General features: G+C 39.3%; 5 protein-coding genes across 13 annotated transcripts; 3 read left to right on the forward strand and 2 right to left on the reverse strand.

The window, feature by feature from the left end:
• Positions 1 to 211: 211 nt before the first annotated feature.
• LOC120005874 (mediator of RNA polymerase II transcription subunit 16-like) lies at positions 212 to 11181 on the forward strand. Of its 2 annotated transcripts, XM_038855733.1 has the most exons (17): positions 214 to 824; positions 951 to 1019; positions 1447 to 1535; positions 1631 to 1743; positions 2002 to 2103; positions 2508 to 2595; positions 3234 to 3830; positions 4332 to 4950; positions 5096 to 5175; positions 5357 to 5439; positions 6299 to 6535; positions 7152 to 7323; positions 7490 to 8010; positions 8233 to 8409; positions 9175 to 9552; positions 10106 to 10284; positions 10673 to 11181. In XM_038855733.1, the coding sequence occupies exons 1-16, from the start codon at positions 559 to 561 to the stop codon at positions 10250 to 10252; spliced, it is 3738 nt and encodes a 1245-aa protein (XP_038711661.1). In that variant the 5' UTR covers positions 214 to 558; the 3' UTR covers positions 10253 to 10284; positions 10673 to 11181. The 2 variants fall into 2 exon arrangements, with proteins under 2 accessions (XP_038711662.1, XP_038711661.1); XM_038855734.1 differs by lacking the exon at positions 10106 to 10284 and having other exon boundaries at positions 212 to 824.
• A 479-nt stretch (positions 11182 to 11660) lies between these two features.
• On the forward strand, positions 11661 to 17970 carry LOC120005875 (probable trafficking protein particle complex subunit 13 homolog). Of its 8 annotated transcripts, XM_038855741.1 has the most exons (14): positions 11662 to 12101; positions 12189 to 12273; positions 13371 to 13501; positions 13616 to 13718; positions 13906 to 13920; positions 14133 to 14174; positions 14729 to 14904; positions 15039 to 15219; positions 15905 to 15979; positions 16129 to 16248; positions 16557 to 16601; positions 16926 to 17024; positions 17513 to 17570; positions 17727 to 17970. In XM_038855741.1, exons 1-13 carry the CDS (start codon positions 11809 to 11811, stop codon positions 17531 to 17533), a joined length of 1386 nt encoding a protein of 461 aa, XP_038711669.1. In that variant the 5' UTR covers positions 11662 to 11808; the 3' UTR covers positions 17534 to 17570; positions 17727 to 17970. The 8 variants fall into 8 exon arrangements, with proteins under 8 accessions (XP_038711670.1, XP_038711669.1, XP_038711668.1 ...); XM_038855740.1 differs by having other exon boundaries at positions 17513 to 17970; XM_038855735.1 differs by lacking the exon at positions 17513 to 17570.
• A 1712-nt stretch (positions 17971 to 19682) lies between these two features.
• Positions 19683 to 20697, reverse strand: LOC120006536. Its single transcript, XM_038856594.1, has 2 exons — positions 20030 to 20697; positions 19683 to 19925 (listed from the first exon to the last, which is right to left on the reverse strand). The coding sequence occupies exons 1-2, from the start codon at positions 20510 to 20512 to the stop codon at positions 19842 to 19844; spliced, it is 567 nt and encodes a 188-aa protein (XP_038712522.1). The 5' UTR covers positions 20513 to 20697; the 3' UTR covers positions 19683 to 19841.
• LOC120005493 lies at positions 20627 to 22958 on the reverse strand. The gene is made up of 5 exons (XM_038855136.1): positions 22896 to 22958; positions 22661 to 22747; positions 22186 to 22588; positions 21370 to 22100; positions 20627 to 21283 (listed from the first exon to the last, which is right to left on the reverse strand). The coding sequence occupies exons 1-5, from the start codon at positions 22956 to 22958 to the stop codon at positions 20627 to 20629; spliced, it is 1941 nt and encodes a 646-aa protein (XP_038711064.1).
• Positions 22959 to 23472: 514 nt separating this feature from the next.
• On the forward strand, positions 23473 to 24978 carry LOC120005648 (CBS domain-containing protein CBSX5-like). Its single transcript, XM_038855411.1, has 2 exons — positions 23473 to 23916; positions 24031 to 24978. The coding sequence occupies exons 1-2, from the start codon at positions 23564 to 23566 to the stop codon at positions 24806 to 24808; spliced, it is 1131 nt and encodes a 376-aa protein (XP_038711339.1). The 5' UTR covers positions 23473 to 23563; the 3' UTR covers positions 24809 to 24978.
• The last annotated feature ends 460 nt before the right edge of the window (positions 24979 to 25438 follow it).

A 25438-nucleotide genomic window follows, 5' to 3' on the forward strand; every position in this document is an offset into this window, starting at 1 on the left:
TTTCAATAGTTAGATTTTAAATTCATCTTAAAATGATAAAAAATTTCATTAGACAATACATATTTGATACTAAATTTTTTTTTTTTTATGAATTTAATTATTTTTAAATAAAAAATTACATAATCATAATTTTTAAATATAATTCTTTTTTAAAAAATTTGGTTAACACAAAGGAAGAACCGGGATAGTTTCTTCTCTTCTGCCGGCAAAAAAGCGCCACCTAAAAAGTAAAAACGTTTTAGAAGTAGGAAGAAGCAGCAAAAAGCCAGAGATAGACGTTAACCGTTGACGCCAAATTTAGTAAGAATCGGAACTCCGACATCTGGAATCAATCTTGGCGGACAAACCTCTGTCTGCTTACGCAAACCCTAAAAAGCCAAAACCTTCAACCCACCCACACTAAGCCCACCACCAACTCTCTCTCTCTCTCACACTGTACGGTGATGCATCATGCATGTCGCCCTCAATTGCGACTTTTGCACGACTTACGTTTCTCGATTTCTCTCTCTTACTCTCAATCTTTCCGTGTATATATAAATTAGGGTTTCTTGTCTCAAAATGAATCAACCACAAGTCTCGGTATCAGACGTTACTACGAAGGGCTCGGAGGAGGAGCCCGTGGCTCAGCCAATCGAGGAGGAACCTGCTAAGGCTGCGGAGAAGGCGGAGCAGGACGTTGGTGAAGAGGAGGTTCAGGAGGAACCCGCGGATTCCATGGAGGAGGATTCGGTCGGTCCTGCCACTGTGTTCTGCATCCGGCTTCATCAGCCTAGGTTCAATTTGCAGCATAAGATGAGCGTTCCTGAGCTTTGTAGAAATTTCAGGTGAAATTTGATTCAATTATGTGTTTTATTGAGCTTGCGATAGAGTGGAGCTGTGTTCTTGGATTTTGGGGTTTAGTGATTTGCGTTGGTTTTTCTTTCATTCTGTTTAACGTTTTTTTTTTTCAGTGCTGTTGCTTGGTGTGGAAAGCTAAATACCATAGCTTGTGCGTCAGAAACTTGTGCAAGAATTCCAAGGTATGCAATTTCTTTACCGTTCCGGACTATTAGTTCTGAGCGTGTCTAGCTGAAATCGGGTTTTTTTTTTGATAATTTGGTTAGGACAGAGTCAACAGACGCTGGGCTCCATTTCACTTGAATCTCATATGCTATTTAACAACTTGTATGCCATTTTGTGTAGCTGAGAGTTATATTTGAATTATATTTTGTCTAAGATATAAATATTGGCAATCGTAATATCTCATTTCTCATTATAGCCTGTTGTTGGTTATCTTTTGATGGTTTTTACTCACCACTGCTAATTGTCTTAAGTTTGAGAACTTGATGACTGTTTTTACTATGTCTTAGAAGCTGGTGCTTCTCTGGTATTTCTTGACTTTGTGAGTTGTGACAGTGTACTTTGTATTCAATTGTAATTGATTTACTACATCGTTTGTTTTTGTAGTTCTAATACCAATCCACCATTTTGGATCCCTATACATATTGTGAACCCAGAGCGCCCAACTGAGTGTGCGGTTTTTAATGTCATAGGAGGTAGGCAGAAGCATCTTGCAATGTTATTAAATTATTATGGTCTTCCTCTTGGTTGAACTTTTTTATATAATAATCATCTGGAATGCCTTTTGCAGACTCACCCCGTGATTCTGTTCAGTTTATTGAATGGTCGCCTACTTCTTGCCCATGTGCCTTACTGATAGCTAATTTCCATGGGAGGATCACCATCTGGACACAACCTTCTGAAGTAAGTTCGATTGCTTGACCATTTTTCTCCATTCTTTTGACCCTGATGCCCTTCCCATCATAAAATTTGTGACATGGCCTTTTCACCATACTATGGTATGTTTTGTTTTGTTTTTTTTTCCTTTGACATTCTACCGTAATATGTTAAATTGATTGACTCATTTTTCTTTGCCTTATTGTTTGGAGGTCATTCCAGTGCCTTTTGCTTGACAAATGACTGCAATTTGCATTTAGACTGCCTTTGTTCAATTTTTTGTAGGGCCCAACTAATCTAGTCCAAGATGCTAGTTGTTGGCAGTGCGAGCATGAGTGGAGGCAGGATATTGCAGTTGTTACAAAGTGGCTATCTGGGGTGTCTCCGGTAGGATATTCGTTATTCATTGCCAACTGCCTTCTATCCTAAAACTTTTGGTGTTTCTGCTATGTATTTCAGATTTTAGAATGCAGTTCGTGGAGCACAAATATAGATATAGGATATAGATTCCATTTGATATAGATATGTATACCAGTGAATGTCTAAAAAGCGTGATACAAAAGTCATGGATAGAGTTGTTTACCCATATATGATTCCCTGTTTCAATGAAAATGCATCTGTAACTTTATTGTAAAACACATTTCGAAAATAACATTAGGATTGCAAATATCAGTCCGCTACCCAATGCAATATTGGGGATCCTGGTCAAGTGTGTTCAACATTGCAAGGTGTTATTTATTTCCATGCTCTTTTTGATAACTTTTTATTGTTTGACCTGTTTTATAAATCAGTATAGGTGGCTTTCCTCAAAATCCAGTGCTGCAAGCTCAAAGTCTACTTTTGAGGAAAAATTCCTTTCACAGCATTCACAGACTTCAGGTTTATTGTTGTAACATTTCTAAGCATTTGTAATAAAGTTATCCAGGAGTTTCATGTGAGATTTAGAATTGTTCTTTGTGAGTTTAGATTATAGTTTTCCCTATATGACTACCACGTATGTGTTAAGATGATTTCCTTCTTTTCTACTGCTTCTTTGAATTTTAAAAACATTAGATATTGCCCAATTTACTTTCTATTTTATAGTTTTAGTGTCATCATTACCAGTCATAATTCCCTGCATTTGTGAATGCTTGACTTTGTCAACATTATATTGTGAGGAAATATTTCTCTTCCTTTTCTTGGAATCATGTTGTTGGGCTTTCAATTTCCACCTCGTTGATATACTGAGCAACGTAAATGATTTAAGGCCGTCTATATCATAAACCTTATGATTCACCCTTTATAATGAGGAAAAAATGTCTATAATTGAATTAATTTTTTGACCCTTTGAGAATCGATTCATGGACTACTAATTTGTTGAGTGCTACTAATATGAAGTACAGTGATGATCATGATGTCTGCAATCAGAGCTAACCCTGTTCGTCTTTTCTTCCTTCTTCTAGATGCCTTTTGATTTACATGTCTGATACGGTAAACCGTAAACACATTTACCCTGATACAATATTATTTCATTTCAGCTAGGTGGCCCAATGTCCTGTGTGTTTGTTCCGTTTTCTCATCTGGCTCTGTTCAACTTCATTGGTCCCAGTGGCCTCCTAGTCGGAGTGATCGAACACCAAAGTGGTTTTCCACTAGCAAAGGACTCTTGGGTGCTGGCCCTAGCGGAATCATGGCAGCTGATGCAATCATAACTGATAGTGGATCCATGCACGTGGCTGGTGTCCCAATAGTAAATCCTTCTACTGTTGTTGTTTGGGAAGTAACTCCTGGTTCTGGAAGTGGACTTCAATCTAGTCCGAAGAAAAGCTTGAGCGATGGGGTTCCAGCCTCAATTAATTCATCTAGTTGGGAAGGTTTTTCTCCTTTGGCTGCATACTTACTGAGCTGGCAAGAATATGTAATCTCTGTCGAAAAGCAAGGGAGAAAGCAGTCAGAACAAGATTCAAGTGACAGTGCATTTCTTCATTGTTCACCAGTTTCAAACTTTTCTGCATATGTGAGTCCTGAGGCTGCTGCTCAGTCTGCAGCAACCACTACTTGGGGTTCTGCAGTTTCTGCTGTTGCCTTTGATCCGACTTGTGGTGGCTCTATAATAGCTGTTGTGATAGTCGAGGGTATGTATCTGTCTTCTGACTTGAAAGCTACTTTACCAATTCTGTTTTATGCTGTAATGTGGCGAATTCTTCTTCTCACATATTTACTGTGTATATAACTGCTTGTTTGAATACTTTCTAGTGCGGGTACAAGTGTTGCTAAAGACTAATCTTGAAGTGGTTTAAGAGGGGCATTCATCTTAAACATTTAAATACACATGCTTTTTGAAATCTTTGTGTATTTCTTCATAATTAGAGCATTTTATGGCGACGAATTGGAATTTGAGTTTTATTTGTTGACAAAATTTATGAACCATGATACATGGTAATTAGGTGATTTGGTTGGTTTAATTGTACTTGTTGTCACATCCAATTTTACATAACTGGCATTCCCCAAGTGTCTAGATTTGGGACAATGCTTGAGCACATATCATGTCCATATCAGAGGTGAAGACCTTTCCATATGGCCAAAAGGAAAGGGCTTTAGGAAATTAATAATACTGATGGATCTTAGTTGCGCAGGACAGTACATGTCCCCTTATGATCCAGATGAGGGTCCTTCAATCACTGGGTGGAGGGTGCAACGTTGGGAATCTTCCCTTCAGCCTGTCATTCTCCATCAGATATTTGGCAACCCCACTTCCAGTTTTGGTGGACAGGCGCCCATGCAAACTGTTTGGGTGTCCAAGGTGGATACAAGCATACAACCAACTGATGATTTTAAAGCTCAGTTAGGAGCTACTCCATCTCCAATTGTGGATGCACGGAAGTCATCCAATTCTACCGTTGACGAAGGAAAAAGAGTAGTTTGGGATCCTTTAGACATGCCAAGTGATGTTAAAACACTGGCTCAAATTGTTTATTCTGCCCATGGTGGTGAGATTGCTTTTGCTTTCATGCGAGGTGGAGTCCACATTTTTTCTGGTCCTAACTTCACTCCCGTTGACCACTACCAAATCGATGTTGGATCTGCAATAGCTGCTCCTGCCTTCTCTTCTACAAGCTGCTGTTCGGCTTCTGTTTGGCATGATACTCTCAATGATTGTACAATATTGAAGATCATTCGTGTTCTTCCTCCGACTGCTCCAAGTAGTCAACTGAAGGCTAATTCATCAACCTGGGAACGTATGATTGCGGAGAGGTACTTAATAAGCTATTTGCCATTTTTCTATCAGTAATACACAATAATCCTGAAAGTAATACCTCTTGATGCGTGCTTTTCTTTTGTGATGTATACAGGTTGAACTGCAATTGTTTGATGTGATATTTATATCTTGTTTGCGCAGGTTTTGGTGGAGTCTTTTGGTTGGTGTTGACTGGTGGGATGCTGTCGGCTGTACACAAAGTGCTGCTGAGGATGGCATCGGTACGAGTCTTCAGAATCTTTGTGCAACTACTATGATTGATGATGTAGCATGCGATAAAATTTTTGAAACATATGTATCATATAGGTGATATACTTATTTAATATATGCGTTTTCCAAGAAAAACGTGAGTTGATGTTTGAAACCTATTGTTGATGACAATGACTCTTATTTCTTTTCCAGTGTCACTGAACAGTGTTATTGCAGTCCTGGATGCGGATTTTCATTCTCTGCCTTCAACACAGCACAGGCAACAATATGGTCCTGTATGTTAACCTGGATTCTTGCCATATTGTATTTACTTGTTTTAAAATAGTCAGCATTGAAAAGGCTAACATACAAACATCATATGCTTTTTTTTTTATGTTAAAGAGTTTTCATTGTTTTCAAGATAAGTGTATAAGATTTTTCCTGTTCCTATGACACAAGTGGGTCATACTGGAATGTGGTGGGGCTACTGTCACTACTCTACTTGTGAGCAGCATTTATAAAAAAAATTGCCTGGATGTTAGTGCTCTCCGAGTTAGCTTTTTTTTATCTTCTTTGTTAATGGTGGACAAAATGCAGTTCCCTGTCCTCTTCGGTTCTAAGCTATTTGGTTGGCCCGCATATATGAAATGATATTTAGTTTAAATCATCGAGTAGCTGGTGATACATGTGGAAGTTTGGGTATGTGATGATAAAGTTTTTGCTGAAAATAACTATTATATGAGGCTTTATCTTTTTATTCTAGCTGTTTTATGGCCCATCCCAGTGCCTGCAAATTTGGTAATTTGATCCTGAGTTGCATAAATATTCACTGAGATGGTTGCCATCCTTCTGTTTATCCACCAGAACTGTTCTGATTTGTTGATGGAGGCTACCTAAACTGGCATCAGTTACTTGGGGAAAAAAGCATTTAATTATCATTCAAAGAAAATAAGGAAAACTGTAATTTATTGTTTGGGAGAACTTTGTCGGATTTTTCCCTCTTGGCTGATTATTGCAAATGCTTGGTTGAATAAGTAATCATCATATTTTTTAAAATTTTATCCATGAATTTCTTCTTACTTCCTTCACTATATGATATCTAAAATCTGGGTCTACTATTTCTATAAATAAAAGTGTGTGCTTTTCTGCGTACAGAGTTTGGACAGGATAAAATGCAGACTACTGGAAGGCGCAACTGCTCAGGAGGTTAGGGCAATGGTTCTAGATATGCAAGCAAGGCTTTTGCTGGATATGTTGGGGAAAGGTATTGAATCGGCCTTGGTAAATCCCTCATCTTTGGTAACCGAGCCATGGCAGGCATCTGGTGAGACATTGGCCAGCATTGATCCTGACGCGATGGCTGTTGAACCAAGCCTTGTTCCAAGCATTCAGGTTTGTTTTCCCTCTTTTTTTGCCCTTAGGCTTCTGGGCTTTCATCCCTTCTATTGTCTGTCAGAAGCTTCTAAGCCTTTTTTATTTCCAAAAGTGTTTATATGTATCGAAGCTGACTTAAGTAGGGATGAGTGCAAATTAAAAAAGCTTCTAAGGCTTCTTTTTTTATGTTGGTTTACTTAAATCAAAATTTGTACGGGGGAAGGATGATATCAACAGGACTGACTGAAAAGTATAGAACTGAAGAAGATTTTTCTCTGATATATAAAGACAATTGAAGAAAATGAGAAAGGGCTAAGAATAATATGTCAACCATGAAGTTTTATAGATGTTGGCCTATGTCTAAGAATCATTTAAGTTTAGGTTGTCCTGGCCCTCCTCGGGCTTTTTCTATTCGAGTGGTGGTGTTTTGGCTTGAATTGTTAAGTTCTCATTTCTTCACAAATAAAATAATTGCTTTGTCATTTGGTCTTTTGTCAAGCTGTTGGCTCGTATTCTTGTTGAGCTGGTCAAGGTCCCTGTTCTCCAATCATCTTACAAGTCCCTTGATGTGGTGGTTTTCTTCTAAAACATATTTTTGAGGCTTTTTTAAGTTAATTTATGTTTTTTCTTGCAGGCTTATGTTGATGCTGTGTTTGATCTAGCTTCCCATTTCATAACACGCTTGCGGCGTTATGCTAGTTTCTGTCGCACACTGGCTAGTCATGCTGTCACTGCAGGCACAGGAAGCAATCGCAACATGGTGACTAGTCCCACCCAGAGTTCGGGCTCTCCTGCTACAAGTCAGGGTCTGTATGTGCCAACCATTTGAAAGTGCATAGTCGGAAAAAATATATTTATGTAATTTTACATTTTCTTTTACGAATTTCTTTAACTTTGTCTCAGTCTCCTCCCTATTCTTTAGCAATTGCTATCAGTGTGAGATGTCTACTGACCGCAATACTTGTTTTTCAGGGGGCCAAAGTGGCACCGCAAGTTCGACGGGAAGTACCCAGATGCAAGCTTGGGTCCAAGGTGCTATTGCTAAGATTAGTAGCACTACTGATGGAGTATCTAATTCAACCCCAATTCCCATTAGTGGGCCGTCTTCTTTTATGCCTATAAGCATTAATACGGGGACATTTCCTGGAACACCGGCAGTTAGGCTCATTGGGGACTGCCATTTCCTTCATAGATTATGCCAGCTTTTACTTTTTTGCTTTTTCTTCCGGCGAACACAGGTACCGCGCTTTGTTGGTGGTGCCCAGAGAAATACTGATCCAAATATGCAGAAACCTCAGCCTGGTGCTCCTGGGAAAATCGAGGAGGTCAATTCTGTTACTTCAAAACCAACATCAGCAATGGCCAGATCAGATGACAACCAGGCAGCTCGAGGTGGTCAGCTTATGCCAGGAGCAAAAGTAGCTGAAGATGGTCCTGCAGGCCGGTCAAGATTGGGTGCTGGCAATGCTGGTCAAGGATACACTTTTGAGGAGGTAGGATTTAGTGCTTTTAGTTTACCAGTCATTTCCAAAACTATTAGTTATCTGCTTCATTGAATATTTTGACCTGTTGTGATGAATTCATAAGATGATAATACTTTTGTTCTTCATGAAGTGTTGATGATCTTCAAAAAGGTTTTTCATTTGGGACACGAATGATTGGTAATACTTCCACAAGAGGTTTGATTAAGAGTTCAATTTGTTGCTGTTGTGCAGGTGAAAGTCCTTTTCCTTATACTTATGGATCTTTGTCGACGAACAGCTGCTTTGGCCCATCCTTTACCAGTTTCTCAGGTGGGAAGTGGCAACATCCAGGTGCGGCTGCACTATATTGATGGGAACTATACTGTACTGCCAGAGATTGTAGATGCATCTCTTGGGCCACATATGCAGGTATCGTAGTTTATTTAGCTTCTTTTGATTGAAGCTTAAAGGAAACTGTTAGGCTGGTCCACTTGTGATCAGTGATGCTGCCAAAGAATATAAAACCATTTCTGATACTTATTCTCTAGGTATAAGGTTGGTTGGCCTCAGAAAATTCTTTAGGTATGTTATATGCCCCACAATGATGTATGGTATGGGGGTTGTACATAGAAATAACACGCCCGGAGCATAAATGAGAATGTTGCGATGGATGTGCTGCAGCACAAGGAAGGATAAGGTGAGAAAGGTGGCTATTCGATCTAGGGTAGGGGCAGCACAGATTGCAAATAACATGCAAGAAAATCAGCTATGAAGCATTCTATTTCAGATTGATTTCACCAATCAGATGAAAAAAATAACCTTCGACTCAAGACTGGACCATTCTTTTCGTGACTCAAAACACAGTAAATTTTATGTTGAATTAGTCTTCGGAGCAAAATAGAGTTGACTTGAGAGAGATAATACTGCTCGTATAAGCACATCACAGTTTGTCCATTGCTTTTCATAATTTCCCTTCTAAGTCAAGACTAAAAAAAAGATTTGTGTTCCAAAGAAGAGGACCATATGGTGCTTACAAGAGTTTATTGAAGTCCATTACTGTTTAATTACAGCTCAAGGTTCAAACCTGTGTCTTTGTTAGCCATTTGCAATCAGTCTTATTTTACTTTCAGTAGTTGTGTACAAGGATTAAGCTTTCTGGTGAACTTCCTTTCTCTTTCTTTCATGGCTACACAGAATATGCCTCGTCCTAGAGGTGCAGATGCTGCTGGCCTCTTACTGCGTGAGTTAGAACTCCACCCTCCTTCTGAAGAGTGGCACAGGCGGAATATGTTTGGTGGACCTTGGTCTGATCCAGAGGACATAAGGCCTCCGGAAGATAATGTGAAACTGAGCAACTCAGCAGATTTACTTGCTTTAACTTCATCGGGGAATTGTGATGTTTATTATGGAGCTCATGCCCTATGGCCAAGGAAGCGCAGGATGTCTGAAAGAGATGCAGCTTTTGGTTTGGGCACTTCCGTGGGCCTGGGACCATATCTTGGTATAATGGGATCACGTAGAGATGTCGTTACTGCTGTTTGGAAGACTGGTCTTGAAGGGGTCTGGTACAAGGTTTGATATAATTGGTCTTTTACCTTTTCTTCTTCTTCCTCAAGATCACATTTTAATATGATCAAATATTTAATATTTTTTTTAGTTTATCATTTGATATAAGATTTTTTCAGAAGAATATAGATATAGAAAAATGTTAGCTTGTGTGCCTGATGGATAAAAACAATTAACGAGATAAAAGATTCACTATTTCCCCTTCGATGACTTCCCTTTTTAACAAGAAAAAAGATTTCAATTAATATTTGCCTTCATGTACGGCATTTGAAGTCTATGGTTTTCATTAAAAAAAAATACTGTGTTGTTCCATTTTATTAGATCATGGACTTAAAATGCCCTACGTCTACTTTATCAGCCCAGCATTTTTGCTATTAATCATACAAGACAAATTTTCATAATTGTTATATTAATTTTCATTTGCCATGTTGCTGCTGCTCCTACCAGAGCTCTCTCTCTCTGTTTATCTATCTGTGTATGTTAATTTTTTTTCTTCTTTTAACTATTTGAAAATACTTTTAGTCCTACACCACTCTTTAATCCCAATGCTCTCATGCAGTGCATAAGGTGTTTACGGCAAACTTCAGCTTTTGCTTCTCCAGGTGCTACCAATCCTTCTAATCATAATGAACAAGAGTCTTGGTGGATCAGCCGTTGGGTCCGTGGCTGTCCAATGTGTGGTGGAACATGGGTTCGAGTTGTATAATAGCGGGTTTCGCTTTACTGTTAATTAATTAGGTGATTTCATCTCCTTCCACATAATCATACCTGCTGGCCCATCCTTTCTTTCGGTCATAGGATACATCTGATAAATGTTCTGGATTTTTTGAACTATGAACATATTGTCAACGGTCATGAGGAGGGGGCTTGACATGTGTTAAAAAAATACATGTGGCGAGGCTGGGATTGGTAAAGCCTTCTTGGTTGCTTTTCATTGTTGATAGTTTCAATTCAAATTCTTGCTCTTAGCACTTCTGAGGATAGTCTGTAGAAAAAGATTTCACGAGGTAGAAGCTGATGCTAGTTTTTGTTTCCTGCTGACTTAAACATGGTAACAAGAAGTTATACGGATTGTGGTATCTAATGTTATTTCATTTGCTAATCATATTTGTTTTTCAAATTGCAGGCTGTAAAGAAATTTCTTGAGGCTCAGTGGCTATATGGCTGGTTCTATAATCTATACTAATATATTCTAGGGAACTCCATCGGGGAGTATTTTTCGGTCAGTACTTGCCCATTGGATATAGTTGGTAAGCACCAACAGCAGGAGATTTTTTTGGTGACAAACTGCAGAAACAATTAGTAGCTTAGAAGCAAAATAACTGTTTCGTTTTCTTGGTTTACAATGCATGACTACATGTATGCATATGGTACAAACACATATGACTTTGGAGAAAAGGGGCGGGGAAGGAATAAACTTTAGAGCCCAGGTTTAAGTTATGTCTGTATCTTTTGTATCTTTTCTTCATTTATTTCTTCCTTGGGAAATATGTATTATGTACTCTCTACGGTCTACATTATTGACAGCTGGTGAGGACTCTACGAAGGATACTGATCACATGATTAATCAGAACAGCGACATTTTTATGGCCTGAATGTACTGTGCCATTGTACATTACTTGGTGGTTCTGTTTAGCATTCTCGTCTTTGATGTTCACATCTCTGTACATCCGTTAATATGAGAAGATTGTGAATGCTAGTCATGGCTAACATTGTCATATTTTTGCGATCTTGCTGGGAGCAGATGATGGTAGGCCAGTAGCCAGTCTCCGGTGGAGAACATGGGCTTCTCTCTGTTGACGAGTACGCAGCCATGGCTCCTCTGTAACTTTGAAGATTTATAGGTAGAACTGCTATTTGAACCTACGCATTGTTCTGAGGATTGCGTCTTGATCGTGGCCAGAGTGATCCATTTGCATTTGCTCTTTTGTTCTGGGCTGCCTGGTGTCGTGTTTGTCGTCCAAAACTAGCACTACAATCAAACGGAACATGAGGTCTTGCCCGTTTAGGGTGTTGGGGAGGGTTGGGTTCGGCCCGAATAGCTCTCAAGCTTTAACTATTTGAGGCGTTTGAGACCGTTGGTATAAACACTTTTCAACATCTCCGGACCTAACACTCTAAATGGGCAAGCCCTAAAGAGCCAAACAGGCTTTTAAGAAAGTGATTGTCAGACCGGATCGGTCCATGAATTCGTCTGAAACTGCACTCGAATTGTGTTGTTTAATTCTACTCTGAGAGAGAGAGATTGTGTGAGAGGAGATCATGAGTTCGACGGGGACGCACTCCCTAGCCTTCAGGGTGATGAGGCTATGCAGGCCCTCGTTCCACATAGACACCCCTCTCCTTGTCGACCCCGCTGATCTTATCGTCGGCGAGGATATCTTCGATGATCCGATCGCCGCGTCCCATCTCCCGCCTCTTATAGATGGTCACATCGGCGGAAAGACCAGCACCGCAGACTCCGCGGATCTCAGCTACCGAGCCAGATTCGTCCTGCACCACCCCTGCGACTCCATTGGCCTTTCTGGCCTCCTTATGCTCCCCCAGTCATTCGGGTTGTCCCTCTCTTCCTTTCTCTCCTTAATTTTCTCGACTAGACTTGCCTCTCTCTTGGCTTCTGAAAGCTAGTGTGTTTTTCGCAGGGCAATATATTTGGGAGAAACTTTTTGTAGCTACATAAGTATCAACAACAGTTCTAATTTCGAGGTTAGAGACGTTATTATCAAGGTAAGTGTATCATTTCTTGAGTCTTCTGTGGGGAGTTGACACTCAAGGTTGTAATTGCCACATTTGACAGCTTAATGACCAATTGACCATAATTGATTTATGCTTGAAATGGCCAGCTGTGCTGCACTGCTTGTTGATGTTCAATCTAGAATTGCACTGCTTCTGGCAACTCCCTTTCTGTTTAATAAAGACATCGATTGGAAAGATATTGGAACTGTTCAATTTAGAAGTGATAGAATTTGTGACAGAATGTATGTGAATGCTTGATTTATGAACTAGGATTCTCCAAGGATGGTGCTGGTCATGCTGGACCTAAATGGTATTGGCATGTGAGTAGCTCAAGGGATACCTAATCATTAAACCATTTTTGCTGGAGAAAGAACTTCTTTGATGCATCCTTTGGTATGGTGGTTTTGCACTTTTGCATGCAAGCTCATAGGTCATCGCAGACTCTAATGCAACCAACCTTGTAATAGGTTTCATGTAGTTCACCTATACTGATTGGTCTAATGGGAATTGAATTGTCTTCAATTAATACATGGATTAATAAAGGGTTTCCTGATGACATCTGCATCTTTTTCAATTGGTGAATGGTGCTGCAACTGAGTTCTTTCATTCTTCTAGAGGAGTTAGTTAGGGTGACCCTTTATCGTCCTTCTTATTCATTCTCGGAATGGATATCTTGAGTTGTATGTTAGGTAGAGCAGTCTCAAATGGTCTTCTTGAAGGGGCCAAGATCAACAATAGATCAAATTTCGTCACAATCTCGAATATATTGTATGCTGACGATAGTATGATACTCTTGTGTTTTTGTGGAGGAAGTGTGGATAAAGTTATCAACCTTCGGCCCATCCTTCAGGCTTTCAATCCATCTCTGGTTTGAGGGTAAACTTAAGCAAATCTAGTGGGGGTAAGGTTTGCGTATATCCTGTCTATCCCTGGTCCCGCCCATTGTTGGATCCTATACATGCACTCTATTTGGGCTGCATGCCTACATCCCCTTGGTGCTTTAATAAAATATTTTTCCAATAATTAAAAAAAAGATCCTATTGTATGCTGCTGCTTCAATTATTCTTTCTGTCTTTTGTTGCTTGTAGGCAGAAATCCAAACCGAGAGACAGAGGATCCTTCTTTTGGATACATCAAAGTCATCTGTTGAATCAATACGTGCAGGAGGGCGTTATGATTTTATTGTTGAGCATGATGTGAAAGAACTTGGTGCTCATACGTAAGTGCTATATGTTGGGTCCCTTAGTTTGTATGTTAAAGGGGGTTATTAATATATGTGTGTGTGTATCATGTAGTTTAATATGATTATTTCCTCTGGAGTTACTACTTTTAGGTTGGTGTGCACTGCATTGTACAATGATGGTGATGGCGAGCGTAAATATCTTCCACAGTTTTTCAAGTTCATTGTTGCCAATCCACTTTCAGTTAGGACAAAGGTATGGATCTGTTATGTACTGATGGTGGACTTTGCGTGTACCTGACATGATTTTGATTATATTACTAATTGTAAGTTGTAACTAATATCACAGGCATTGCTGCTTCCTTGTGTTGCAACATCTTGTGTGAACTTTAAATTCTGTGTTTACATCTGAAATCTGTATTGATTGTTTTTCTCCTGTGCAGGTTCGTGTTGTCAAGGTACGTGAGTACATTTGCCTAGTGTAAGTTAATGAATCTTTACTATATTTACATCATTGGTGTTCTAAAGGTCAATACCAAGTTAGCTGTGCATTTTGCTCTAATTTATAATGCTGCTCGAGCTTAACCTAGCTTCTTCGAGCGGTGAAATTAAAGGTTTGAGCTTGGCTTGTTTATAATCAGCTGAGTTTAAATAAATTCTCCACACTTAGGTCATGGGTTCAGTCCTGGAAATAGCTTCTCTGGATTCGAGGGTAAGGCTGCTTTTCCTGATCCTCCATTGCGAGAGCCTAGTGCATGTGACTTGCTTAAACTTTACATTTATTGTATACTTGAACATGTGTTAGAACATATTGGAGGCCTTCGAGCCAGCGGCTTTAGTAAGCTCACCTTAAGCTTGTTTGTTAAACGAGCTTTCAAAATCAAGGTTAGGCTCGGCTTGTTTACTAAACAAATTGAGCTTGAACAGAGCTCTTAAAGAATAGTTACCGGGTGGCTCGCTAGTGGCCCACGTTCATTGGCATTGCTATCAACAATCCAATCAAAGGTTCGCTTAAAATGCACACTTATATTGTTAATACAATTGAATCGAATGTCTTTGTAAATGCAACAGTACTTTAGCTCCTTTGTTCTTTGTTAGCTTGCTAGTCCATGTGATATGACATTATAAAAGTCATCAGTGACTAAGTACCCATTATGATGAGTTCTATTTGAGTGATTTGATCTAAGATATCATAATTTTAGAGTCAATTTGGAATCATCTCTGCCAATTCGTCATTTCGGTAATTGCTGGCACATTTGATCTCAGGGAAATACATTTTTAGAGGCGTGCATCGAAAACCACACAAAATCAAACCTTTATATGGACCAAGTTGACTTTGAGCCAGCTCAGCATTGGAGCGCGACAATACTAAAGGCTGATGAACATAATTCCAGGAACAATTCTGGGACGAGATCTGCATCACACTTATTATCTGGCATTATGTATTTAAGATTTTACAGGCTATATACCTTGACTATTTTCATTGAAGAAGTTCTGTATTTTGTGTCATTTTTTTAATGGTTGAAAAAACCAATCTTATTGCATTTGCCTTTTGTTTTTGACCATATGATGACAGTGAAATATTCAAGTCACCAGTCCTTATTAGATCTGGTGGAGGAATACATAATTTTCTTTATCAGTTAAGAGCGACTTCACATGGTCCTGTCCAAAGCAATGTTCTTGGTAAATTTCAGATAACATGGCGTACAAATTTGGGGGAACCTGGTCGCTTACAGACGCAGCAAATTCTTGGCACTGTGAGTGTTACATTTTTCCTTTGTAAGACATCCAGTAAACTAAGTGAAGTGTATTAAAAGAAGAGTGTTTCATTAATTTATTTATTGTCTGATCACATGGTCATGTATTTCATTATTCACGTGCTATATAAAATTGGATTGCTCAATTGGTTGTCATTCTTCAATTCCTATTAAGTCAGACCTTGAATGAGAATTTGGCCATGATTTAGCTTTTTTATGGGACATACCTAGGAAAACTTATCAGCTGGTAACTCGTTCTGCGTATATTTTAATCAACACTTCCATATAAATGGGTGCTCCAATTTATAATCCTGCAGCGTGTTCATATTTAAAAATTTGCGGTGAATGCTTCAAAGGAACCTTGACTTGCATCTATCCATACATTGGTAGACAAGCAAGGTCATGGTACGGGTTGACATTTGTTTCCATCCAATGAGATGTTCATTGCAAGGTGTAGCATGAGCAATCAACCCTTTGTTTTTCAGAAATCTCTTTCTTTTAGCATTGGAAGTTTCAGGATAATAAGGTTGCAGCCGATGTTTCTTGTAGGGCTCTACATTAATGCAGATTATATAAATAAATAAATAAAACCCTGTGTCTATATATTTGTATGTAAGTATATGTGATGTGTATTGCCAGATAAAACGAATGTTCATCCTCACTTTTCAGAAATACTTGCCTGCAGCCCATTATTCAAAAGGAGGTCGAGTTACATGTTGTGGAGGCTCCTGCTGTAATCAACTTGGATAAACCCTTTTCGGTAATTATAGTTTGTTTGAAGTTTTATTTCCATAAGTACACTGTGGTGAATAGTCAATCATCCTTGCTGTTGATTGCACTGATCGTGCTATAAGTTTATTATTTGGTTCTAACTGAAGCAATTGTTATTGTTTAATTTCACTTCTGCAGGTACACCTGAATCTCACAAATCAGACTGATAAGGAACTGGGCCCCTTTGAGGTTAGGTTGTCACAATTTGACTCAAGTGAAGAGGAGATGGCTATTATGATTAATGGCCTCCAAACAACAGTAGGGCATTTTGTCTTTTGTAAACATTATTGCTGAGTTGTCTAATTTCTCGTATTGCATTTTGCTTATTAGTTGTGCTGTGTATGCATGGAGAAAATGTTTGTTTAATGAGTTTAGTATGCCATTTCAACGTTCAGGCGTGGTTCTGAAGAAATAGTGTCTAGGATCAACTTGATGAAAGATTCAGAGCTGGGAGGAACATATCTTTTATTACTAATTCTGTGAACTTCCTCCCCTTCCCCCTCCCCCCAACTCTTTCTCCACGGGTATATTAACGCTACTGATGTGGTTATGATGCCTATTTACAGGTTATACCAAATGTAGAGGCATTTGGAAGCACAGATTTCCACTTGGTATGAAGAATTATCTCTGACTTGCTCACTTACATATAGTCCTTTGGTTTTAGGCTAAATCTTAGGCCCAAATTCTTCTGCATGGACAATCTTTTTGGGATCTCATAAGATCTACAATTCATCTGGATTTTTATATTCACACAGAAAGTTTTGGATTTTACTTTTTCTCTTCTAATTGGATGAATGGGCTGTAATGAAAACTTTCAGGAAGATTGTGAATCCAAATGTTAGTTTTGTACTTTCTATTATTCTAGTTTTGGTTGTACTTTAGGCTTGACGAAGTAGGAAGTAAATGAATTCTGAATTATCGTCCTTGCTTCGCAGAGTTTTATCGCTACTCAGCTTGGAGTTCAGAGAATCAAAGGGATTACTGTGTTCAACACAAAGGAAAAGAAATCATATGACCCATTTCCAGATTTGGAGGTTAGTTATGTCTGTTAGTTGGCCAAGCTTTTCAAGGTACCTTGAATTTTAGATTCTCTACACTTTTATTTAAAATTTGTCTGGCAAAGGTTTAAGACCCGAAAGGGCCGAAACATCTAGTAAATTGCTCAATTAATAATGTAAAAGGTGCAGTGAAGTCAACTGTCTAATGGTTATACCTGTTGACCGGAATCAAATGTAGGAATAACTAGTTATATCCTGCTTCTAGCATATTCATATCACCATGGAGTGAATTAAATCTTGTTCTTAAAAAAATTCTGCCGTTGTTGTGCCAAGGTTTACAGCGTAGAGACCTGGTTAAGTACACAACTGAGAATTCTAATGTGGATATGAGAAGATTTTCTCTTCTTGTATAGATCATTAGATTGCTGCATTTGACTTTGCATGGTTAAAGTAGTTAAACAGTTATTGCATGCAGCTTCGTTAATTTCTCGAGTATCCTGATTAAAGCTAACAATGTCCTGCAGATTTTTGTGGATTTAGATTGAATGGTTGGGCTCCAAAAATTTCACTTAATTTTTAATGGTAATTCTTCCATACCGAGCAAAAGGCGTGAAGGCCTGTTACATAATCTGTCTTGGCTTATTCGATCGAGCAGATTTGAGTTGGAGGATTACTATGTTTAGCCAGCTTGATAAATTGTTTGTGCCTTCCATCTGAAAGCTGTTCTATTCCCTGCAGGGAAACATGGATGAATTTCACTCATGCTCTTTTCTTTTATTTTGGTGGGGAGTGATTGATATGTGGAGATGCAGTTTGTTTGGTATAATTTAAGATTCTCTACTAATATTCAGCTGAACATGTATGAACACTCAATAGGTAAGGTTAGGCAATTGAGGCCCATAGAGCCCAGTTTGCTTTAAAGTTAACAATGTCATGCAGATTTTTGTGGATTTAGATTGAATGGTTGGGCTCCGATGTTCCACTTTTTTTTTTTTTATGGTAATTCTTCCATAACGAGCAAAACGCGTGAAGGCCTATTACATGATCTGTCTTGGCTTATTCGATCGAGCAGATTTGAGTTGGATGATTCCTATGTTTAGCCGGCTTGATGATTGTTGGTGCCTTCCATCTGAAAGCTGTTCCATTCCCTGCAGGGAAACAAGGATGAATTTCGTTACTCTTGCTCTTTTTTTTTTTTTTTTGTCGGGGGTAAATGATATGTGGAGATGCAGTAGATTAGAATAACATGTCTGAACACTCAATAGGTCAGGTTAGGCAATTGAGGCCCTTTCAGCCAGTTTGCTTCCCCACCGGCACGTGGCATTTGGATTTTTGGAAATCATCGCTTGTTTTAATTGGTCTGTCACCAAAAGCGTCAACCTCTCGACACAACATGTATGTAAGTGATTGCGTGGCAGAAGCACGAACCGTACATACGGCGATGACGAATGACAACGACTCGTTTGTCGTTTTGGTCATGTACACTCCACCAGATATCCAAAAGCAAACGCGGCAGAAACACGGAGAAAAAGCTAGTGGCTACTGCAGGCAGCACACTTGCTTACTCTGTCCCGTAGTAGTATAGGAATTCGGTACACCGCCGGCGCCCATAACTGTTGTCTTTTTGTTGCATGCAAACGGACAAAGTGAGATACATAGGGTCCATATCTCTTGACAATTTTACACGTCAGTGCTTACGAATCACCGGATTTACCTCTGCGGTGGGTCTTGAAATCACGTGTGGCTCGGAAAAGTGCGATGTCTAGGCCTCTAGGGATTAAAGAATATTCTATTTTATGTACCATATAAATCACGTGTGGCTCGGAAAAATTCAGACCAAGATGTGTCTGTACGATAATTCGTCTGTGGTTGGCTGTGTTCATGTATTCAAAGCTTACTTCGCTTTCAATCACGCCTGTGTCCGTGTGTGTGTTTGTCCATATCAAATTGCTGTGCTTCATATGAAGTCATACGATAATTGTAGTTTCTCCAATTAATCTATATATATCGATTGTCCACAATTATTCTAGAAATAATTTTTTGTGGAGCTCACAAACATGGATTAGAGCGAAGACCGTGGATCAATTAATTGTGTTTTGCAAAACACGTTTCTTAGTGGACGGAAAATATCTACCAGATAAATCAAACAATCTCATCTAACCTCCTAAATCAATCTTAATTATATTCGCGGGACCCACTGATGTATTAATTCCGTAAGGGACAAGTAACGAAAAGACCCCTCTACTTACGAAAAAGGGTCAACCAGGCCCCTCTACTTTTTTTCGTGCCAACAAAGCCCCTATACTATGAAAAACGGACCATGTTAGCCCTTCGTGTTAATTTTCCGTCAAATGATGCTGACGTTGCAGTTAGTGGATGACGTGGAATTTAATTATTTTTGTTTGAATTACACGTGTATTACAGGTGTCATTGACCAATAAATTTTTGACACGTGTCACAAAATTTTAAATGGATAATTTAAAAACTTGAATTATGGAATTCTGGAAAATTACAATTATCAATGTTTAAAGCCCATATACTTTTAGAAATGGATCAAATAAGCCCTTGAAGTTTAAAAAGGGATCAAATGAGCCCTTGAAGTTTACAAAAAGGGGTCAATTGAGACCCTCATTTCAGGTAGTTACAGAGAAAAAATGCATGTATTTCAAATAAGTCAACTTAAAACCAATCAGATAACTAACATGCTTCAATTAACCAGAATACTACAAACTAGACATAATCCATGAACTCAAACATATCCTAATACAAATCCAGATAAGTTTTAATACAAATTCAAGAACCAATAGTAGTCATAATATGATAAGAGGCAACAACAAACAGTAGTCATAACATCTACGAGTCAGGCTTCGATGCATTCCTCTTCGTTTTAGAATTCTGACTTCCACGATCGATCACCCTAGACATGGAAGTTCCAGGCTACAAAATAGACAAGAAATATGTGTTACTGCATTTAGTTCACAATGCAAAGTTTAACAACAACATAATGAAGAATTAAGGTTAGTAGATGGTTGAACACTTACATTGAGAATTGATCGACCTGTGTCGGGATTGATATAAAGGCCTAGTCCAGATAGCAAAGTTCTCTTCCTTGGCTTGGTCTTTGGCCTACAGTCTTTGTGAAAGGGACTAATGTATGTAGCCTTTGTTGCTGCCATAGAGTTGGTAGATTGTCCTTCACTTCTTTGACCTGAACCACTTATTGCACCAACATTTGTTGCTACTACTGAATTACTAAGAAATTCTATAGGCACAATGCCTCTGCTAGTAGCATTTGTATGAGCAACAACTGTGTCAAATGCACCCTGACTTGCTGTATGTGCCATTGTAAGGTCACTGGCTTGGCTACTTGCACCACGCCTACCGGGACAAGACTTGTTTCTAGCATTATGACCCTTTCGTTTGCACACATGACAAGTCATGGTCCTCCCTTCTCTGCTCAACTTGGTTTTCACAACATTTTCATGAAGTTCTTTTCTCCTCTTTTTCTTCGGTCTCCCAGGCATTTTTCGTAATTTTGGAGGAATCACAGAATCCTGATCACTTCTAGGCCACAAGTTCTCCCCCCTAATTGGCTCTAATGGTCTTGAATATGCCCTCAAATAAGTTGTAGTCTTATACTAGAGATTGATGTAGTCTTCAGACCTCTCACCATTGTCATGTATTGCTCGGATAGCATGAAGACATGGAATTCCAGAAAGTTCCCATGCCCCACATGAGCACACCCCCTCCCTCAATCGAACTACATACTGACTTCTCCCACACTTCACTTCGTAGCTACCTCCTCCATTCCATTCAGCCACCCACATATGACTTTCTTTGACATTATTCTGTAATTTTTTCTTGATAAGAGGACCAAAATCATTTTTCCATGATGCTACACCAACTCTTTTGTCTCTAATTCTTCGCATCACTGCCCTTCTAATATCTTCAAGCATAGATATGATAGATTTGCTTCTCGCTTCCACAATGGTGCCATTAAAAGCTTCACATAAGTTGTTATCACATGAGTCACACTTTGAAAATGGACTAAAGAATGCTTTGCACCAGTACTTGGGATCAACTAGCATCAAATCCTTTGCTGCAGCAGGATGCACCTTCTCCAATTCCTTGTATTTCAAATTAAAATCAGATATGTTTGTTGACTTTGCAAGGGCCCAGAGTAAGTTCTTCAACTGCCTACCAGCATGTGTTTTGCACCAGTTTGCATAAAAATGACGACAACAATATCTGTGTCCAGCTTTCGACCATGTATCCGCAACAGCGCCAACCAACCCCTACATACATACAAAAGCAAATAATTATTAACATAGTAACTTGCAAAGTAAATAGAAGAAATTGACACTAAAACACAATGACATACCTTTTGTCTATCACTTATCAATGTCCAGCCTTCACCTTCAGCAGTCCCTAGGTCATGCCTCAATAAGTTCAAGAACCAAGTCCAAGTGTCTGTGTTCTCAACTAATACAACAACCCAAGCGACTGGGAACATTTGGTTATTCCCATCCCTGCCAATTGCTATTAGCAACTCTTCTTTAACCAATCCTTTCAAAAAGCAACCATCTATCCCTAACACTGGTCTGCATCCATTAAGAACACCCTCCTTACAACTCTTAAAACAACAATAAAAGGATTTAAATGTTGGTGGATCATCTTCATTCTGCCTGTCAGTAAGCAAACTCACTGTGGTCCCAGGGTTAGATACCACAAGCTCCTCAACATAATCCCTTAGTTTACCATACTCCTTCAAACAATTCCCTGCCAAATCTGCTAATATACTCTTTTTAACCCTTTTGCATTGAGTCAAGTTCACATCTAACTCCAAAATTCTCTCCATAAAAGGCTTCAAGTATCTAATCTTAATGTCTGGATGGGCTGCAACTGTGTCATAAAACTTCGACACTAAATACTTAGTGGTCAGCCTCTTCAAACCCCTTTTAGGATCACAAGAGTGTTCATGAACATAAGTCTTAATTTGAAAACCACCAACTTCTTTGTTAAATGATGCAAATATATGCCATGGACAGTCCTTAGCACCCACATTTAGCTCTACACCTATTAGGTTCATTCTTAGTGTACCGTATGTCATGCCTAGTCATGATAGCATAATTGTTCAAAGCATCTTTAAATTCTGCATTGCGATCAAACAACATACTCAGCTCAAAAGTAGGGATACCTTCATCCTTTTTGAATTTTGGAAATTTGCTCTTCTTTCTAATTGCATCATCTCTCAAGTCTTCGTCTTCATCAGTGCTATCTCTATAGCTACCAGGATCGGAAGACTCTAAGTACTCACTGTTAGGACCATCTGACTCACTATCAGCATCTGAAACATCCATTTCACCATCCCCAACATTAACTTCAACACTGCCACCATCACTTTCAGACTCATTTTCACCTACACCATTATCATCATTATCACTTTCCTGCAGTAGAGCCACAGATTTCCAACCTCTACCATAGTTTTTCACTTTCTCTCTCGCTGCAATAACTTCTTCATCATCCTCCGAAGAATTATCTTCAAGGAGGAATTCTTCCTCTTGTTCATTGTCGTCACTGCTACACCCACTAGATGCTCCCTGTAACAATAACAGTAGAGTGGTCAAAACAGCTCAATATCATGTGCAAACTTAAACCAAAATCAGGCTAACCTCATCAATTGAAATACGTCTTCTCACTGCTCTGCTTTTTCGATTGACCATTTCAATGGAATAAACAACAATATAGACAGATGAAAACTGAAAGAAACACAGGAACGAAATTGAACCCAACATCAAAAACAACCTAAAATCCAAAAATTGAAACCAGTGACTGAAACCCACATGATAAAACCCAAATTCGAACACTATAAACCCTAATTCAAAACCCATTAATTGAAATCTAAACCAAATCGAAATCCCTAACCATGAACTCCAAAATCAGAACCCATACGTTGAAACCCAACATCATATTCGAACCCAAACCGAAATAAATGGCATAACAAAGACGAAGAAAAAAGCTGCAACCAGAGTGAATACATACCTGAAAAAGATAGAGAAGATCTGCAATGGGAGGGGGGCTGGAGGAGATGACGATGTTCGTAGATGTGAAAGAAAAAGGAAAGAGGATAAATTTTAGGGTTTAGCCCAAATGAATAAACAACCCGTTTTGTTTTGATATTTGTTACAATTTACACGTATTTTTCATTTCAATTTATAACAAATTCATGTCAGATAATGAAATCCACGTCAGTAACATTTGAAGGAAAATTAGCTCGAAGGGCTAACGTGGTCCGTTTTTCATAGTATAGGGGCTTCGTTGGCACGAAAAAAAAGTAGAGAGGTCTGATTGACCCTTTTTCGTAAGTAAAGGGGCCTTTTCGTTACTTGTCCCAATTCCGTAACAAAATTCCAGTACACACCACCCGGTCAGGCGGTCACCACTTCACGCGTTTTCTATTTCTATTTATACTTCCATCAACCCATTCTTTCTACTCTCTCTCCGAGCCACAAAATCTCTTGGTCTCTCCAGCAGTTTTTCCTTATTAGATCTTTCTAGTTCCGTTGCTCTTGTGTATGGCAGTGAGTCTGGTGTCGCATGAGGTATCTGATCTATGCATTGGAAAGCCTGTGCTGAGGTCGCTTTCCGTCTCCGCCACCGTCGGTGACGCGCTCTCCGCTCTGAAGCGGTTGGGAGAATCGTATTTAAGCGTGTGGAGCTGTGATCACGGCTCTCTGAGATCCAGAAAGATCGTATCAGCTGAGGAGGAATGTAGATGCGTCGGCAAGGTTTGCATGGTGGATGTCATTTCTTTCTTGGCTAAAGAGGACAATTTGTCGAATCCAGGGGCGGCGCTCCAGTCTTCGGTCTCCGTTCTTATCCCTAAAGAAGCCGCCGCGCTTGTGAGGCATTTGGAACCGCATGCTAGGTCAGCGTCTTTGAAAAATGTTTTGTCTTTATCTTCATGATTACTTAGTAATTGCTGGAGTATTCCTATTCCGTGCGTTCGATTGATTTTGACATTTTTTAATGGTGATTTCAGTTTATTGGAAGCCATAGATCTTATACTGGAAGGGGCGCAGAACCTCGTGATTCCGATTCAGGGACCTGAATCGCGGAGGAAGAAGCTGCTCCTCAAACCCTCCCCCAATCTTCACAACAAACGTGAATACTGCTGGCTCACCCAAGAAGATGTAATCCGATTCCTTCTCAACTCAATCGGGCTCTTCTGTCCCGCTCCGATTCAGTCCATCGATTCCCTCAACATCGTCGACACAGAATCCATATTCGCTGTTCACCACGACGACCCCGCAGCCTCTGCCTTACCAATGATATTTCAGTCGGCGATCACGCAAACATCTGTGGCCGTTGTTGACAGCGAGAACAAAATAGTAGGCGAAATCTCACCATTTACACTCAATTCGTGTGACGAAATCGTGTCAGCTGCAATGGCAACCCTTACAGCAGGGGAATTGATGGCTTTTATGGACTGTGGAGGGCCAGAGGACTTAATACAAGTGGTTAAAGAGAGATTAGAACATATGAATCTAAGTGCAGCATTGGAATTGATGGAAGAGGACTCGGGAATTTCCTCTTCATCGGATGAGGAGTTTGGCCTGGGGAGGAGTGGGAAGTCCGGAGTTAGGAGGTCTGAGACAATTGTATGCCATCCATGGAGTTCCTTAGTTGCAGTGATGATACAGGCACTTTCACACCGTCTAAGTTATGTGTGGGTGATAGAAGAGAACGGTACTCTGGCCGGAATCGTTACTTTTTCCGGGATGATGAAAGTTTTCCGGGAACGTTTGAAATCAATGTGATGGAAGAAATTTTGGTTCAAACTCTTGATTGAACTCATTTAAATATTGACAATTGTGACTGCTAATGAATTAAACATTTCAAAGAGAAACGAACACACAATTGTTATGATATTTGTGAGAAAGACAACTTTTTTCTACTATTACTCTGTTTTAGGGTCAATTTCTGGTCATCTATGGGGTATTTACAGACAGCAGGGACACAATCAACATGGTAACAGTGACGAGAGAAATAATCACGTTGCCTTTGAATGTTCCAGATAAACTTTTTTATCACCTACTGCAGTCAAGTTTGTGTTATCGATGATCCCTGCCATGGAGAGATGTAAATAAGTTAATTTTTTCGGCTCAGAAAAAAGAAAAGAAAAGATGGAAATAAGATGCAGAAATATTATTTCATGGGCACCATCATGATATCCCCCACCTAGGAATTTGTATTGAAATAGCTTTCTTGTTCAACTGAGAAAAAGACCAGACTAAATTCACAAACAAAAGCTGTTCCCAACAATGCGTATCCTATAAGAGGTCTCCAGTTCAATATCTTGAGCTTGCAGCAGCATTTGTATGCTGTCATGTAAATCCAACTGAAAAACTGTAATGGATAAAACGTAGTATAAACCCGGAAGGTTGAAG

Source organism: Tripterygium wilfordii, chromosome 9 (genome assembly GCF_013401445.1).
Source record: "Tripterygium wilfordii isolate XIE 37 chromosome 9, ASM1340144v1, whole genome shotgun sequence".
Lineage (NCBI taxonomy): Eukaryota > Viridiplantae > Streptophyta > Magnoliopsida > Celastrales > Celastraceae > Tripterygium > Tripterygium wilfordii.